Raw genomic sequence first — 17,989 nt, 5'->3', positions numbered from 1 at the left:
TCAACTTTTCGGTTAAATATTGTGTTGGAACTAAATTTGTGCACATTCGCAGATGGAGACGAAATACAGTCGAATTAGCCCATGGTCACCGACGAGGAGAGAATGGGGTTAATTGGGGGTGTGATTAGTGAAGTTATTTCATTGTAATTAGACTTAACAAGAACAGAATCACGCTATGTAGGATTTGATCCTACGACATTGGGTTTTGGGGACCCACATTTTGATTGGGGGTGTGGTTGAATCTGAATAGGACTGCCTACATATCTTTGGGAAGGAGAATCAAACCACGATGTAGTTCTAAAGAAAAACAAAGTAAACCATCCTTGACGAATAGCCGAGGCGTTGGGAGAAGAGTTCTCCATAGATGTGTCAACGCGTAGACGGCAGCGTGCTCGCCTTGGTTAGGTATAGAGAGAATATGTGTATAGAAGTTCAAGTGAGAGATAGAGAGAGATTGATCCTCTTTCAATAAATACCTAAGCTAGTGTATTTATAGGGATATTGAGAGTCCTTGTAGGGAGAGTAATCTTCATCAAATCGGGAGACTATCTAAGAGGAAATCTAGAATAAGATACCTAATCTTTCTAGAATCTTGATTATGCTGCCTAATCCCTAAAATATCCTAATTTGACTTTAATTAGGGTTTCTTTACTTGAGAGACAAGTAATATTTTTAGTAGGCTTAAGCCTAGCTTGCCGGACTGAGCTCCATGGGTTTTGAGTATTCCAGACCTTCTTGCCACCAATCATTGGCCTAGAAAATCATGGTCCCACACATTGCCAAAAATACTTTTGATACTATGAAAATGTTTTTATTCTTTCTGAAAATGTTAGTGTTTCTTCTAATATTGTGTCATTTAATCAAAATTAGGCCCAAATATGTCGTGCCCGTTTATTGAGTCACAACACATGAATGGGTAGTGGTGGAATTGATCTGGTAATCGAAATGTAAGGTGGAACCATAACCAAACAAATGCCTGTTGGAATGAGTAAATCGCAACTAACATGAGACGACCAAGTCAGTTTACCCACGTCCAATTAACTGATTTGGTCAGTCAAAACAATTTGAGTTTAACTATAAACACCAAAGTCTTTCTCTCCTCCCGTGAGAGGTTTTGTCTCCTCCGGTGAGAGTCTTTCTCACCCTTTTGTGAATGATCCTAGTTTTTTCAATTTGCATCATCCCAAGCTACGATGCACAGACACGGCACATCAGCCACTTATCGCATGTCGGATACGCAGACGGACACGATATGCCTCTGATACGGTCAGATACACATTGGATACATATCTGGATCAATGGATACGGCGTTTGACAGATGGATACGGGTATCCGACTGTCTAGATACGGATATCTGCACCATGGCCTTTGACGCAATTTTGTGGAAGAAAACCTCATGACGGAGATGACGCAATCTGATGGAAGGACACCTCACGAAGAAGATGACCCAATTTGACAAAGGAAGGCGTCACATGGAGACGACCCGATCTGAGGCTGCGCGAAGAAGATGACTTCTAGGTCGACATGCCGTTTGTTAGTTTCTGTAGAAAAAAACGACACCACATTTTTATTTTTTTTTAAATTTTATTTATTTTTATTTAGGGTTTAAATGAGACTAAAGCCCAAAACTACATAGCCCACCGAATTTACACCACTACCATCCTTTTTTTTGAGAGTTTGAATAATATAAATTAAATTTTGAGTAATTATTTTTTTATTGTTATTTAAAATATATTTTTTAAATATATATTTATTATATAAATTGTTGTATCCATGCCGTATCGTGTCTTAATTTTTAGAAATTTAACGTATCTCCGTGTCGTATCGTGTCGTATCCTCGTGTCCGTGTCCATGCATCGTAGATCCCAAGTCTTAGTTGTTGCTAGGGTCAGTGGTAGTCCATGCTTTTTCTTGGCTTTCTTCTGTTCCTTTCTCCTCCTGTAGTCTGCAATTTTCAATTTCCACGTCTCTGCTCATCACGATCTCACCATTCTAATACTTTTCTTGCTTTTAATCTCACCATTCCCATCATCCGCTTCCTCTATCACCCTCGAATCATCTCATTCCATCATCTTTATCATTTGGCTCCATCATCTTTTCGCCCATTGTCAATTCCGATCGGCTATTGCCTGTGTTCACTGCGATTTGTCATGGATCTATGGGAGGGTGTTTGTAGCTTTGCCTCCAGTGTTCGCACCACCGCCTTTGTTGGCTTTCCCGATGCTCGCTTGTTTGGCGTTGTTGCTCATAAGATCTTTCTTCCTGCGGTTTCCTTTGTTTTGTACCACAGCGTCTAAATCCAAATGTTAAAAAAAAAAAAAAAAAAAAAAAAAAACTAGGAAACAGACACTGTATTGTAATGTCTAAATCCATATGTAAAAAACAGAACCAAGAAACAGACATTGCATTGCTCTGAATCCAAATGTAAAAATAATGTAAAAAAAAATAGAACCTAGAAACGAACATTGCATTGCAGTATCTGAATGCAAATGTAAAAGTCACGTGTCGTGTGAGGTGTGAAGCATAGGAGGTATGTGAGTATGGAAAAAACAAAACAAGGAAACAGATACTGCAACGCAACGTTTGAATAAAAAAAATAAAAAAACCAGGAAACATATACTACATTAGTTTGAATCCGTATTGACCTATTCCAAAATATAAATAAATAAAAAATATGAGAAAGGGGGTGTTAGTAGTAGTGGTAGATTTTGTAATTTTTGTTTATCTAAAATGCATTTAAGGATCACAATACGATTAACCTATTCATAATTAGTATAAACATTGTTGATTAACCCAACCCTTTTTTTTATAATAAAATATGCACATTTTTTTACAACTTAACTGAAAAATAGACCACAAGTGCAACATATGATATAATTAGATGACTGAAGCAACTATTATTAGAGTTTGGAGACAAAACTAAACTTGTATATAGTTTAAAGACCATTGTTACTAAAGCCTACATCAGAGAATCAACAACATTTACAATAATCACTAATTCAAAAACAAATTGGGCTGTTAATTATCTAAAATAAATAATAAAGGGTAGCAAACCCGGCCTACTCTCAAGTGTCACTGCCCACACTAACGCTAAAGTGCTCTCATTTCCTCACCTCAAGCCACCAATTTGAAATTTAATTTGCAAGGATGACCGTTGCATCCTAGGGAAATTTATCGGATTACATCAAATGCATATGATAAACTATGAAGCTCGTGTAAATAACAAACAATAACATATTGTTTACAAATGAAAGGACACACAGGAATGTGACCTCAGTTTATAATTCAATGGATACGTTCAACATGCATACACAGTTCAAATCACCAACACCAGCTTTAATTTCTAAATCACAATCACAAGCTCTTCCTATCGCTCATATAACCCAAAGAATACGAAAAATGAAAACTAAACACAAAATGGTTATCAACTGCCCCTTAATGATTAAACACATTGTTATTGAGATTGGATCTTCTCTTTTAAAGCAAAATCAAACACATAATATAATGCTCTAATGGTAATAGAAAAATTCTGCAGAATTCTGGATATCGATTGGAGTGGAAGAGCAACTAAAAGAAATGAAATTTAGGAAAACTAATGAAAATAGTTTGAAAACTTTGAGTTTTAACGATAAGAACAAAATAAAGGGTAAAGTGAATAGTACAATGATTGATTTTTAATGTAAAAATGTAATTTTTTATTAAATTAAACAGTACCGAATTTTTTTCGTAAAAGAAGTTTTTCGTAAAAGTTTCCATGAAATTTCTGTTGATATAGAAGGGTTCGAGCAGCTGAAAGTGACCAGCCTGGGCGTGTTGATCTCCATGAAATGAAAGGACTGTTTTTTACCGTTCGTGTTCCCCTGACCGGGTAACGTATGACTTCAGTTACCCATAAAATAAACAAAATTTCTTTATTTATAAATGGTATGAGGGTACTGCCATGAACCATGCATGACGCTTACTGTCCGTAACTCAGTACACGATGACCACTCACCAGTGTATGTCTCTGTCTACTACCTAATTAAGGTCTTGAGAATACTTCTTTTATCAATATAAAAAGAAGGACAAGTAGTGACAAGTTACAGTTATCTACTTTTTTCGAGTCTAAAAAAACTATGGAAAATTTCATTCTATCCGTAGACACAGGCAAGCAGACTATGGGAATACTTCTAACTCTGTTGATAATACTTGTTTACAGAATGTGTTAATCGGTTCTTTTCTCACTTTCTCCTTCAGTGTTCACAAAATACTCTGGTTTCTTATTGGATGTTTAATTGAAGACCTTTGGTAGCCCTAGGTTTGTGGATGTTGATCAATTTGTATTTGGCCAGAAACCATAAAAATTCCGATGGAAATAATTAGGTTAAAACCAAATAATCGAGGTGCATGCAATTAAGGCAGTGAGTGAGAAGTATTTGATCGACAATACTAAAAAGCAACCAATTATTAATATAAATATATTGATAATGTAAATTGGTAATCGATATTAAGCAATATATTCCCAAAACTTTAGAACCTAATGAAACGTACACACTCTAAAACAATAAAAATAACAAATCCAAATAACGAGCATGTACTTTTTTCAAATTGATAGTATATATATGTGCCATAAATCAGTTATGATGAGTACTTCTATATCAAAAAACTTTTACATGTATAAGTAGGATTTTGTTTATAACTATGTACAAACTTCATTAAGAATATCCGAGTGCTTCGCAAGATCAATTTCATTAAAAACTCGAGTGCTCCTAAGTAGTTTTTTTTATTAACAACAATTCAAAATTTCATGAAAACCCCACGTATGTGCTTCTTACACAGTGGTTTTTATGTTAAGAGCATATAAATATTTTAACTAAAACCTTAGTGCTCTTACATATTCTATTTTAGAATGCTTTTGAAGAAGCAACTACGTATGTACGTGGTGTTCTAAAATACTTAATTATCTCACAAATGCTATCAGAAAACATTAATTATCTTGAACTTTGCAGTCCAAAACACAAAAAGTTGAAGCTCTTTTGGTACTGTCAAAACACTTCCAAACAAGCCTAAAAACAAAAGGATCTTCAGACTCTTCAGTTGGAAGACATGGTATTAATTACGTAAAGTTCACAAACCTGCTAGTCTGAACCTTGAGAAATATTTTTCCAGAAAGAAAATCTTGATAGACAGCTGCTTGTGTACATCTCATTCTCCTCCCCAGCTGTAATTAATCATGATATATAACATGATATGGAATCAAAGTGCGACTTTTTTTTTGGTTAACGAACCTTACTTGATTAGGAACAAATCCATTCAGAAAGCAAATTAATCAACAAGACCATGAGGAAATAATCCTTACACTTTTACCTTTTCATAAAAGTCCCGCGGTCAATGCTTTCTTACCTGGACAAATTAGAAAAGCACCTTCTCCAGAAACAAACACACATTGGCAAAAATCTACCATAAGAATTAAGTCACATACTTACACTCATAAAGAGAACTCAAATAGTCTCTCTAATTACTTAATCACCTTGTTCTAACTTAGTACTGGTGCTTTCCCTTGCTGATGAACAGTTCCATACCTATCGCACAAGATAGAGATCTCTCTTGCAACCAAAACATGGTTCTAGACTCTAGTGGCTTCACCAGTCTAAAGATGAGTGTCAAATGTTAAAAAAATGCATCACCAGTGCAATAAACGCTTGTTACGTAGTGAATGGGTTACATAGGAGTCTCTCTCGTCCCACAAGTTTTCTCCTCCATTAAATGGAATGTGCAAAGAGCTGGAGTTCACATCCATATTAGAACATGACGGGGAAAGCCCTTCATCCATCAATTGAAGTCCCATCCCATCCTGTCTTCGATTCCGAACTTCATGGCCTTCTTCATAACAAGAGATCTGACTAAAGTACATGTTATTAGTCTTTGTATCTTGTTTGTGCATCTTGTTACTTTCTGTTGTCATTTTAAAACAAACACTTTCATTCTCCCATTTCTCTTTACACTCCCCTCCACTCCTTGTGTAGCCCAAACTACCCATATTTGCAGCTATCTCCTCCCATACTCCCTCCTCCTTCAGATACTCACTTTCTTTGAATGTTTGTTCCAAGCTAGTCTTCAGCTGTATTAAACTTGTAACTTCTTGTTCAGTCCATCTAGGATAATTCTTACTATGATCACTGCCAATTTCTTTTGCAATATCATCCTTGCCACTGTTGTTGTAAGTTCCTTCGCCTGTATATTTTCTTAGAGCCTCCATTATCATGGCGTCTCGAGTTTCAACCCATGCTCTCTCTTTAGCCCAAAACTCATGTACATCTCGCTCATACTTGGCCGTCTCTTGCTTCCTCCATTCTTCCTCCTTAGCTATCCTCTCGTCTGCACTAGCTTCAATACTCTTTACCATCTTCTCCATTAATGCCTCCTGGGTCTTTATTACTTTCCCCATTTGTGAGTTCATAAAGTCCACCACCTTTGCTTTCCATTTCTTCTTTACCGAAGTCGCATAGCTTTTTTTCTCATTCTTAAGGCTCCCCGTTGACTGATTCATCGGAAAATAATCAATGGCTGAAAGTGAATCATCGTCGTCTTTGTTCTTTGAGGGTGAGGTTTGATCAAATTCAGTTGAGTTATTGGAGAAACTAAGGCTCTCGTAGCTTATGAGCTTTTGGTCTTGCACAACTACTTCTTGATTTTGATCTCGGTTAATACTGTCACTCGGAGTAGTGTGACAAAGAAGAGGGTTTGATCTACTGTAAAAGGAGGACTGATTGGTACTTTGATGGTGATTTCCATAAATTGCTTCAAGCTGACGAAAGAACCTATAGTGCTTCCCATCTTGCCTCCCAGTTTTGCCTTCCTTGGTTTTCTTGTAGTACTTATACAAGTTCTCAAACTTTTCTTTGCATTTCTTCCCAGTTCTCTGGAATCCATGTTCCTCAGCCATTATCCTATACATCAAGAAAATGGAAAAGGAACAGATTTTATTAAAATTGTAGACGACATATACATATGCTTAGTTTCTCATAATCTCAAAATATTAAATTAAGATATGATCGTGTAGAAATTGTTAATATTGTTATAGAATCAAGATAGCCACACCATTCCGTCCTTTATATAGACCATAAGTTTTTTGAGAATAGTATATTAAGCTAGAATTTCCAGTTTAAGAATTTCACTTACTATAGGTTTAAATTGATCAAATTATTCTCCCTTACATCGATGTCATATGGAATGTATGGCCCTTTTTAGGTGTGAGGCAGATTTCATTGCCCTAATTGAACAAGAAGCAGGTCTCTCAACTAGAAAACAAATATTTAAGATGTTGCAGAGAGTACTCTTGGACCAGTCAATTTGCATACCAAAACCAGAAAAAAATATGAAAAAAAAGAAGTCCTGGGTCGATCTCTAGTTAACTCATATGTTTTGTCATTTTCATGCACTAAATTAACTAAGGATAAAAAATGAATACATCAAAAAGCCTGAAAGTATCTAAGAAATTAACATTAATATTTGAAACAATATAAGTAGAAAGAAGCTCAACACTTTTTCTTTTCCTTTTGCTTACGCTGAGGTAAAAGATGAAGATCCATCTTAATTAATGAAAAAAATGAGAAATATTACAAGAAATTAGAAAGAAGAAAGTACTCGGTTGTAGTGACCTCACTCTCTACATATTTTGTTTTGATGAAAAGAAATTAGAAAGAAAATAGTATATAAAAATTAAGAAGAGAAGCAATAGGGTATACCTAGAGACTTCATCCCACAAAGGTCCTTTCTGATTAGTCTCCTTGAACTTGGAATCAAGAGCAGATCTAATCTCAAGAAGAGTAAGAGTTTCTTGTCTTGGCCATCTACTATTATTGTTAGTATTTGCTCCATCAATATTATTCCATCCATGCTCAAACTCTATCCCATACAATGCAGCAGCAGCAGAAGCAGCCGATGAAGTGGTAGGATGACAAGCTGTTGTCGTGATCATACTAGTATAACGATGATTGTCAAGCAAGCCAGCAGCTGGAACAACATCACTGCTTACCATTATGGGGAGATGATGATAATGGGGATGAGGTGGCGGTGGAGGCGTGAGATTGAGGTGCACTGAAAATTGCTCTGGGAATTGTAAGGGCGTATGAAACTGGGTTCTTGAGGCCATAAGCTGCCGGAGATCTGGAGGTTCATAGTCATCCATATCCCGAGAGAGAGAGAGAGAGAGAGAGAGAGAGAGAGAGAGGGATTTAGTTAGCAGTAATCAGCAGTACTCGCAGTTATTGGAGAAAGTGCTTTTGCTTTTTAGAATAGAGGAGAGAGAGAGGACCAAGATTTGTGAGTGCAGTGCAGAATTTGAGCTTTTTCCATTGGAGACAGGATCCGAGTCTAACGCAACTTTCGTCACTCTTGCATCACTGTCTCAGTTCATGTGAGAGACAAAGCTAAAAAAGGAGAGTACGTAATGACAGATGGAAAGGCATTCCACGAGTGCATGATAATCCTCTACTGTACCATGCAATTGCAAACAGTGCCATCCGTGTGTGGTTTTGACTGGCCATTCCACATCCATCTTCTACGGTTCTACCCTTATAGGGTTCTAACTTCTTGCTAGTTAATTGGTCTTCTACACCGCCTACATAGTTTAGTGCTGAGAGCCTGAGAGCAGTGTGTTCGAGCGCCAAACTAGGTCTTCCAATTTCACTTAAAGTCTCAAACCTTGCTCAATGTTTAATTGTCTTAATAATATTGCCACACAGTACTATGGTCTGGTAGTATTCCTCTTCACTTGATAGTGAGAGATCTTAGGTTCAAATCTCGTGGATGGCAAATTCGACACCAAATTAGGTTATTCATTGTATGGCTTAGCAGAACTCCTCATTCCCTAAATGTAAAAATATCGATGTATTAAAAAAAATTGTCTTAACAATACTAAATCGAACATAGATATACTCTTTCAATAATTGTCCCTCTTTTTTCCCTTCTCTATTTGTTTACCAAACACCTTGCTTACACGGGTGGATCAGTGAAATCCTATAAATTCCAATTGTATAAATATCTATATACTGTTAATATATATAAGCATACTTATTCAATTAATTTGGTTTTGTTACAATATTATTTGGACCCTATTTCACAGCAACTACCCGTATAATTTAGGTGGTTCGATAGAAAGATTACTAATTATTATAACTTTCAATCATTTTTGGATAATTTTATGATTTAATCATGTGGCCGCAAATTATGACTATTCCATCTATACGGTTGAGAATGTTTCGAACGAGAATGTTGTGGCCAAGAATATTTGTTCGGAGGTTTTGGTTCAGATTTTTTATAAAGTCTAAATCGAGAATGTTCGTTCAATGGTTTTATAAAGCTCGGTCGAGCAAATTCGTTTAAAGGTTTTGATTCAGTGAAAGTTGGATATATAGAGCATTCTATAAAGTACTTAATCATTCGGATTGGGTGTGGGCGAAAGGATATTGTTGGCCATTCGAAGAAGACTGGGTGAGATGCATGGTTTGCTGAGAATCTTGATCGTATTAGGATTTCACCTAGTTGGGATTTCACTCAAAAGGGAATTCCGTTTTACAAGGATAAGAAAAGAAAACAAAATTCCATGCAATTTTCGTCGAGAATCACAATTGAATTAAGATTGTATGTAGACATGCTTCCAAAGGCATGTTCTTAGCTTGTTAATGGGTGGATTACACCATGTAACAGCTCAAGTTCGGAATGAACACGGCTGAACTTAGTTTGTTATCACCATCATCGCAACGTTCAAGTAATTCTGCCCGATTATTCTTATCCCCATTTGTAGAACTTTCAAGTTTGAGAAAATATAAAATGAGTTGTAAATTATAGATATTTAAAACTTTAGCAGCCTAACAAACTGACCAAGCACCCGAAAATCTATAATTTACATCCCATTTTGCATCCCAACCTTGTATCAATTAGGAGAAGGAATAACCATCTTTTCGGCTCACATGGTAAATCAACCAAAAGTGGTTTTTTGAGGGTGGATGGATTCTTGCTAGCAATATCGGATATTGTCTTCTCCTCACAGCTGGACATCACATCTAATCATTTCAGCTTTTGTACTTACGTCTTTGAAAAATTGGAATATTGGTTTACTATTATACGATCCCAAAGGGAAGAAAACGTAGGCCTCTCCAATTTTTCTTATGTTGATAACAACTAGAAGATGAGCACACATTGTGTGTGTGAATAATTTCATTTTATGTTTTATTTTTTTTTATTAAAGAGTGTGATTAGTTTTTAAAAATTAAAAAAAAAAGTATGGAACAATAATGATGGGATAGTTTCTTTTAATAAGGGCATATTTTTTTCTTATTATAGGGTAAAATAAGAAAAATAAGGATATGATTACTGTTTTTTCCTCCTTACTATGTAAACATTGTGTATCAAAAATGAGGGTAAAACAAGAAAAATAGGGATATGATTGTCATTTTCTCAAAATGTACATAATTACTGTTTTGTCCTCCTTATTATGTAAATGTTGTGTATCAAAAGTGAGTGTAAAATAGAAAAAATAGGAATATGATTATCATTTTCTCAAAAGGTTGACAAGAAGAGTTTTCTTAATAATAGTATATATGATTAGTTTTAAAAGTATTTAATATTTCATCTCTTATATGTAAATGCGTAAGTTCCTAACACTTGCAACTAAAATAATAAAAGATAAGGAATTTTTATTTAAGTTAATAAATAATTTCATATTTTGGCATATGTTAATATGAACTATTTTCTTCTTCAACTTCATGTTTTGGTTTCTCATTATCATATTATTTCGAGGAAATTGTAGAAATGGTCATTTAATTTTAATCGAATTGAAACAATGGTCTCTCAACTAAAAATCCATGACCATTAGTCTCTTCACTCATCAAAATATTCTGCTATGAATTTTTCGTCTACTCTGTTAGAATGTTCGTCATAAGTGATGATCCGTCCCTAATTTTCCTATGTACTTTCTCCCCGAGTATGTGTATTGTCGATTATGCCTTTATTGGCAAGTGAGGACGTATTCATATCGCTTTTATTCTATTTCTCACTATCGCATTTAAATTGTACACGTTGTTACGAGTGTACGTAAATTTTATCAGTGTGAAAACACTATTCCAGATAGATTTTCAATACTCTTTTATGTACAAAATCTAAAACATATCCCTAGCTTTTTTTAGCCCATCCCGTGCACTCCACCAATCCCATCCATTCCCTCATTCATGTCCCCCAATTAGAAATCAGAAAAAAAAAAAAAAAAAAAGGATTTCTCTCTTTCTCCCGTATACTTTCTTTCTCTGCAAAACCCTTAAACGAGCTTCAACTCTCATAGATCTAACCCAAAAACCACACCATTGTACTCCCCTCATCTTCACGATCACAATCATGTTCTTGAAACCTGGTTTACACGAGTTTTGACTCGTTAACTCGAAAGGTCCGAACTCGAGCACACTGAGTTCAACGTGTTTTCGAATGAGTTAGGATGTTTTGAAGCTTGGGAAGACTTCTACACGACATTTTAAGGGTCCTAGGCTTGTTTTGGAAGAAGTTCGACGTGAAACGACCGAGTTTCAAAGAGTTCACTTTTGGCTGGAACTTTCGAGGCTTTTTCTGGCAACCTCCGTCCACTTTTTGGACTCCAAATAGGTATAACGCGGTTCTACTCTTCACGAGCTTCAAATCCTTATAAAGTACGTAAAAAATGGTTGAGTAATGAATGAGAATAGTGTGTTTGAAATTTTTCCAGAAATCCGACGAAAAACCAAGTTGCAGACGGCGGTGGACGGTGACGTTGGCAAGGACAACCGGAGAAGGAGACGGAATATTCCATCAAAGTTGACAGAATATTCCTGACAGCATCAGGCCAACTGACGGCACTGGCTTGCGTATAGGGACGTGTCTGGCCGTGCCATTGCCGGCGTGTGGGGGCACGTGAGTCGTCCAAAAATTATTTTAAAAATTTGGGGATGTTTGTGGCATCGAGTAGGTCACGATGGTATATATAAACCCTAGGTTTGAGCAACTATGGGGGTTTTATTTAGGTTTCCGTATATGTGCTTTAATTAATTCTATTTTAGTTATTTCACATATAGGAGAAACGTATCTCGAGGACGTTCGAGGTCAAGCTATACTCAGGGGTTACGACCCAACGACGTACTTGTGAGTGAGCAGTTTATTTTTATATCTATACGTATTTATAGTTTCCAAAATTGAATAATTACACCACTTTGCGTATATTTTACCAAATAATTGATATCTGTGAAATAATTGTGATAAATGCTGCTATATGGTTGAGATATTACTGTCATGGCATTCATACATATTTGTACATGCTCATCTTACTACACTGGTGTTAGTACTCGCCCTAGGGCCAGGGCCAGTCCTTCACGTGTATGTTAACATCACACCATTCGTTCGCCTTGGATCCAAGTTAGGTGTCAGTCCTGTCGGGTAGATTGCATTAGGCAATCCGAATTGTATGTGACCGTGCTTCTGCACTAGCCTTCACGTGATCGTAGTACTAGAGCATATTGAGTACACCCAGTCCTGTTCGTGTTAGAAATTATCTGTTCGAACTCGTGTGTCAGCTTAGATGGATGAGCACTTAGCTATACTTGATTATCACATGATTATATTATTGTGGCATTTGATACATCATGATTTGGCATATTTCTTTTTATTATACTACTATAATGCTGTTGATTTATTGGTTACATACTTACGTAGTATGTTTTAAGGAAACTATACTTGTTTTATGGCAAGGGTTTAGTATATTCGAAAATAAAGGATTTCGTATAAGCATTGTTTTGCTTACCCACTCAACTTTGTTTTTCGCTCCTTCAGGACCTAGATAGCTGTACTCTTTGTGGCACTCGAGGAATCTCGGCAGTTATGACATTCTCTTCTGTTTAGATGTACGAACTTATCACGGTTATGTAATAAGTGTACTTAGTTAATTTGACTACTCTTTTGTAGTCTCATTGTCTATTATGCTCTGAATAATTATAGTGGGTTCTTCCCATGATCGCGCACTCTTTCACTATTTAGTATAATTAGTTTTAAATTTATTCACTTTTTGCGTCACTTACCTTTATGGCTACGTCACCTCACAGTGATGGCCAGCATGCTTCGACCTTCACATGTCGGGATGTGTCAACAATGAGTCACGTGCCACACACATGAGGCTGAATCAAGGGGCAAATATGAAAAATCCAAAGGAGAAAAATTGTAGCAGTGGTCCCTTAATTTTAACCAAATTGAAGAAATGGTCCCTCAACTTTAACGCAATTGGAGCAATGGTCCTTCAACTTTAACCCAATTGTAGTAATGGTCCTTCAAACATGACTCATTTTGACGGAGTTGATAAAAAGGACTATAGCTGGACATTTTGATGAGTTAAGGGACCAATGGTCGTGAAATTTTAGTTCAGGGACCATTGCTTCAATTGGATTAAAATTGAAGAACCATTGCTACAATTTTCTTCTTTATTTTTGTTTTCAGTTTGTGCCTAGACAGTGTAATAAAGGCATGCCATACCGTGGGGGCCTTTGAGTTTTATTGGGATCGCTTTGAGCCACTATGGTTGTTTAGTTTTCTAGCTGTTGGCATCAGTGTAATGACTTGTTTATGAGTTTATTCAATCAAATTTATCTTCTTACATAAAAAGAAAAAAACGAAGTAAATAAACACAATTGACCTAATCTTAATATTGAAATTATTTTGTAAACTCAAGCAAATTACCGAAAAGAATAAGCTTGTATGTCTAGATATGATGAGCCGAAACTTTAATCCACAAATCATCTAAATCAGGATTTGCCCTGCCTTGTTAGAGGCCCATGATGAAATAGAAAACGAAGCCCTTGTCTCACACCTAATGGAGGCACACTTTTTCTCCACCAGCATACCCCTTCCTTCTTTATTCTCTATCCTTCTCTCGCCCTCTTGGTCCCTTTCTCCCTCTACCCGAAAGTAAAAAAAAATCAAGAAAATTCAATAAAAACCATTGGAACTCCTCAGTTAAGAAGAACTGGTTTCATCTTGTGTATTTGGTGAGTCACAAAATAAAAGCAAAGAGATGAAAGCCCTCATAAAACTAATTTGGGTAAAAATTAAACATTAAAATTGTTCTAATATATGCTGCTTGGAACTTTAAATGAGAGAGAGGAAGAGGAAAACAACACAAGGGAAAGTATTTCTTAGCAACAAAATGGTGAGCCAAATGTCGAAGGGAGTGCACCAACGTTGGTGTTTTCTGATTTTTGTTTTCTAATTTGATTTTATTTTTGCGTGGCATCAAAAGTAGACCTGACAATTTCTTACACGATTCATTAACACAACATATAAATGACACGAAAATAATGGATTTCGGGTCAACGTGATAACTAATTGGGTCGTTATCAGATCACATGATAAGAACCCATTAATAACATATCCTTTACAGGTTTACACAAAGGTGACACACGAGTAATTAACTTGTTTCGACATGTTAAGAAAAAAGTTATTTTAATGATTTTAATTTTTTTTAAATGTGATGATTTTAATTTTTTAAACTACTAAAAAAAACTTACTATAAAATATAGGGAACTTTAATGAAAAGCACCCGGTACTGTTCACTTTAACGAAAAACCACATTTTTACACTAAAAAGTCAATCCTTGTACTATTCACTTTACCCTTTATTTTGTCCTTATCATTAAAACTCAAAGTTTTCAAGCCCTTTTCATTAGTTTTCCTTAAAATATAATAGTCATAGTAACATATATTATTGTATTGTTGTTCTATATAAATTTAAAAATTTTAAGTTTTATTTATTTATTTATTTTTATAGTATACTATAGGCAAACTGTAACATCTCACATCGTCCAGGGAAGTGGATCCTATAAGCCTTGTATGTATATTTTCATCTTTACCTAGCACAAGGCCTTTTGGGAGCTCACTGGCTTCGAGTTTCATCGGAACTCCAAAGTTAAGCGAGTTTGCGAGAGTAATCCCATGATGAGTGACCCACTGGGAAGTTCTCGTGTGAGTTCCCAGAAACAAAACCGTGAGGGCGTGGTCGGGGCCCAAAGCACACAATATCGTGCTACGGTGGAGTCGAGCCCATGATGTGGTGGGGGCCCGGGCCGGGATATGACACAAATAGTGAGATTAAAAAAAATTATATAAGACATTAAAAATAAAAGTATCAAGTAATTTAAAAATACCAAAAACATTAAAAAAAAAAGGAATTATTATTAACATTCCAAAAATCTCATTTGGCATTCGAAACTTTTTATAATTAGAAAGAAAAATACATTTTGTGAGGAGTGTAGAACAAGATTTTTGGAGTGCTAATAATAGTTCCCTAAAAAAATTATAATAATTAATTTACAAGTGCGAAAAATGTGAAAAAAAATATGCAAAGGCTCGTGTTCGCATCCTCTATGCTTTGAGCATGGATACATCATCGTTTGAAATTTTAAACCATACAAACCCTCATGAATAGTATTTTTAAGGGAGTTCAAAATAAATAAAATTCATAATCATTAATGCACAAGTCTAAAAAATGTGAAAGCATATATAAACGTACAAGGTTCTTCAACCTTGAAACGCATCTCTCTTCATTTTGCATATCCTTGAACATTTGGTATTTTATAGTAATGTACTGATGTTTTTTCATTAGGCTCTTATTTTAAAGTATGTAATACTTGAAAGACAAATATTTTTCTTTAATGTTTTGAAGTAATGTTTATGTGACAATCTGGTATGTATATATATACTAATTTAGTATTATGTTTTCTATTTTTTTGGGGTCAAATTATGTTTTTCATTTTCATTATTTATTGATTTAAAATATATTTTCTTTAACGGGTAACGGGTCGGGTCATATTACCTGATAATATTAACGGGTTGATTTCGGGTCAGGTCATATTACCCATTTACTTCAATGGGTGTTACATGACACGACCCATAAAGATTTCAGGTATGACACGAAAACAATACGAACACAAAAAACACGACACATATAACAGGTCTAGTCAAAAGAAAACAATTGTTTTTCATTTAGTTGTTGGACTTAATTGTTTGTTAACGTGTATTAGGGCCCTTTTTACTTTATTTTTTTTTGAAACAATTTATAAGTAACTTAACAAGCAACATAAATTTTTTAGGCCCCAAAATTAGGCCGTCGCACTCCCCACCCTTGACCAAGGCCTTGATCTCCATAACGTAAAGTGGCAGGTTGTGACGGTTTAACCCTGATCATACCTCACAATTTTTTGTTGTTTACGCTAGTAACCCTTGATGTTTTTCGTGTTGAAGCAAAATTCCGTTAGGTTTACAATAATACCCCTTGATGTTTCAAGCTGTTTCCGCGAAACCTCATGTGTTAAAATTTCATCCAAAATTGGATGTAATTGAAGAAATTCTCCACTAATTTACCATTATAGTTAATCATATGTTCCCTAAATAATAGCCAATTACTCAACTTTCTTTATAGTAAAAAGCAAGATGGGGAAGAGTTCGTAAATGAAGTACGAACAATGGTTCATATCCACCACGTCAACGTGGCTCGCTTGGTTGGTTTTTGTGTTGATGGATTTAGACGAGCTCTGGTTTATGAATTCTTTCCCAATGGTTCACTCGAGGATTATATTTCATCATTAGATAGTAAGAATGCCTTCCTTGGTTGAGATAAGTTGCAAGATATTGCCCTAGGCATAGCCAAAGGAATTGAATATCTTCACCAGGGATGCGATCAACGAATCCTCCATTTCGATATAAAACCCCATAATGTTTTGCTAGACCAAAACTTCAGTCCAAAAATTTCTGATTTTGGTTTGGCCAAGTTATGTTCCAAGGATCAAAGCATGGTGTCTATGACTACAATTAGGGGGACCATGGGGTACATTGCATCCGAAGTGTTCTCCAGGAATTTAGGAAATGTGTCTTACAAGACAGATGTCTATAGCTTTGGAATGCTACTGCTTGAGATGGTAGGAGGAAGGAAGAATATTGGTTTAACCACAGAGGATACTACTAATGAAATTTACTATCCACAATGGATTTATAATCTTCTCGAGGAAGGGGATGACCTACAAATCCATATTGGGGAAGAAGATGGAAAAATTCCAAAGAAACTTGCAATTATAGGGCTATGGTGTATTCAGTGGCACCTAGTGGATCGTCCTGCCATGAAAATGACAGTTTAGACGTTAGAAGGAGGAGGAGAAAGCTTGACCATGCCGCCTAATCTGTTTGTGCCTACAGGTCCTACATCTAGAAATGGAAGAATCCTGGCAAGGCGCCAAGAGTTGGAAGCAATTGCTGAACTAGAGTAAAATGTAAATGCATGTATCTAGATGCATGTATGACCACCAATGTATGTATGATTGTAGTCATTCAAACCTAAACTGGGGAGTTTGTTTCTTGTGTTTAAGTATTATCTATGAATTTTAGATTCCAGTTCTTGTTTATTTTTCTATTTTTTGGGTTAACGTACATGAAAATTTTGTACTTTGACTTGGTCTACTAATTCATTTCAACACAACAAGAGCTTGATTTTTGTTCTCACTAGAAGTTTAAGCCCCCGCGTTGCTACAGGATTGAAAACTATAAGAACGATTATTTTTTAAAGATACAAAAGATCGTGTTGCGAAAGATAAATCCTATTTACATTAAAAACAATAGGAAATCCTATTTACATTGAAAACGTTAGGTAGATTGTTATATACCAAAGTTTTGAACAACAAATTCCACACATGTAGTTTATGCGACTTTTGATCATTTTAGTACTTGCATAAAAAAGATTATGGAATTTGTGCTATTTACATGCAAAAGAGATTAGATCTACACATTCCACATGGGTAGTTCCTGTGGCTTTGGATCGATAAACTCAAACTTACTTGGTTTGAGTTGTCTTATGGCCTATTAACGATAGTCAAAAAACCAGTAGCATGAAAATTCAAACCAAAACCATATATCTCACGAAAGCACAAAAAAAGATATCTATATAATACCCGAAA

The 17,989-nt window shown here is 35.5% G+C and overlaps 2 protein-coding genes across 2 annotated transcripts; one reads left to right on the top strand and one right to left on the bottom strand.

The window, feature by feature from the left end:
- Nucleotides 1-5,272: 5,272 nt before the first annotated feature.
- LOC103408455 (trihelix transcription factor PTL-like) lies at nucleotides 5,273-8,300 on the bottom strand. The gene is made up of 2 exons (XM_008347309.4): nucleotides 7,728-8,300; nucleotides 5,273-6,929 (listed from the first exon to the last, which is right to left on the bottom strand). The coding sequence occupies exons 1-2, from the start codon at nucleotides 8,168-8,170 to the stop codon at nucleotides 5,663-5,665; spliced, it is 1,710 nt and encodes a 569-aa protein (XP_008345531.2). The 5' UTR covers nucleotides 8,171-8,300; the 3' UTR covers nucleotides 5,273-5,662.
- Nucleotides 8,301-16,864: 8,564 nt separating this feature from the next.
- LOC139191728 (LEAF RUST 10 DISEASE-RESISTANCE LOCUS RECEPTOR-LIKE PROTEIN KINASE-like 2.4) lies at nucleotides 16,865-17,176 on the top strand. The gene has a single exon (XM_070812733.1). It carries the CDS (start codon nucleotides 16,865-16,867, stop codon nucleotides 17,174-17,176), a length of 312 nt encoding a protein of 103 aa, XP_070668834.1.
- Nucleotides 17,177-17,989: the final 813 nt, after the last annotated feature.

The sequence above is a fragment of the Malus domestica genome, chromosome 02, assembly GCF_042453785.1.
Source record: "Malus domestica chromosome 02, GDT2T_hap1".
Taxonomy (NCBI): Eukaryota; Viridiplantae; Streptophyta; class Magnoliopsida; order Rosales; family Rosaceae; genus Malus; species Malus domestica.
This window is presented reverse-complemented; position numbering and strand designations above follow the sequence as displayed.

Bases quoted from the DNA above. Each gene is read 5' to 3' on its own strand.
- LOC139191728 (XM_070812733.1), top strand. From the start codon at position 16,865: ATGGGGTACATTGCATCCGAAGTGTTCTCCAGGAATTTAGGAAATGTG.
- LOC103408455 (XM_008347309.4), bottom strand. From the start codon at position 8,170: ATGGATGACTATGAACCTCCAGATCTCCGGCAGCTTATGGCCTCAAGA. The intron at 6,930-7,727 runs GTATACCCTATT...CTTGATGTATAG, and splicing joins TTGTGGGATGAAGTCTCTAG to GATAATGGCTGAGGAACATG.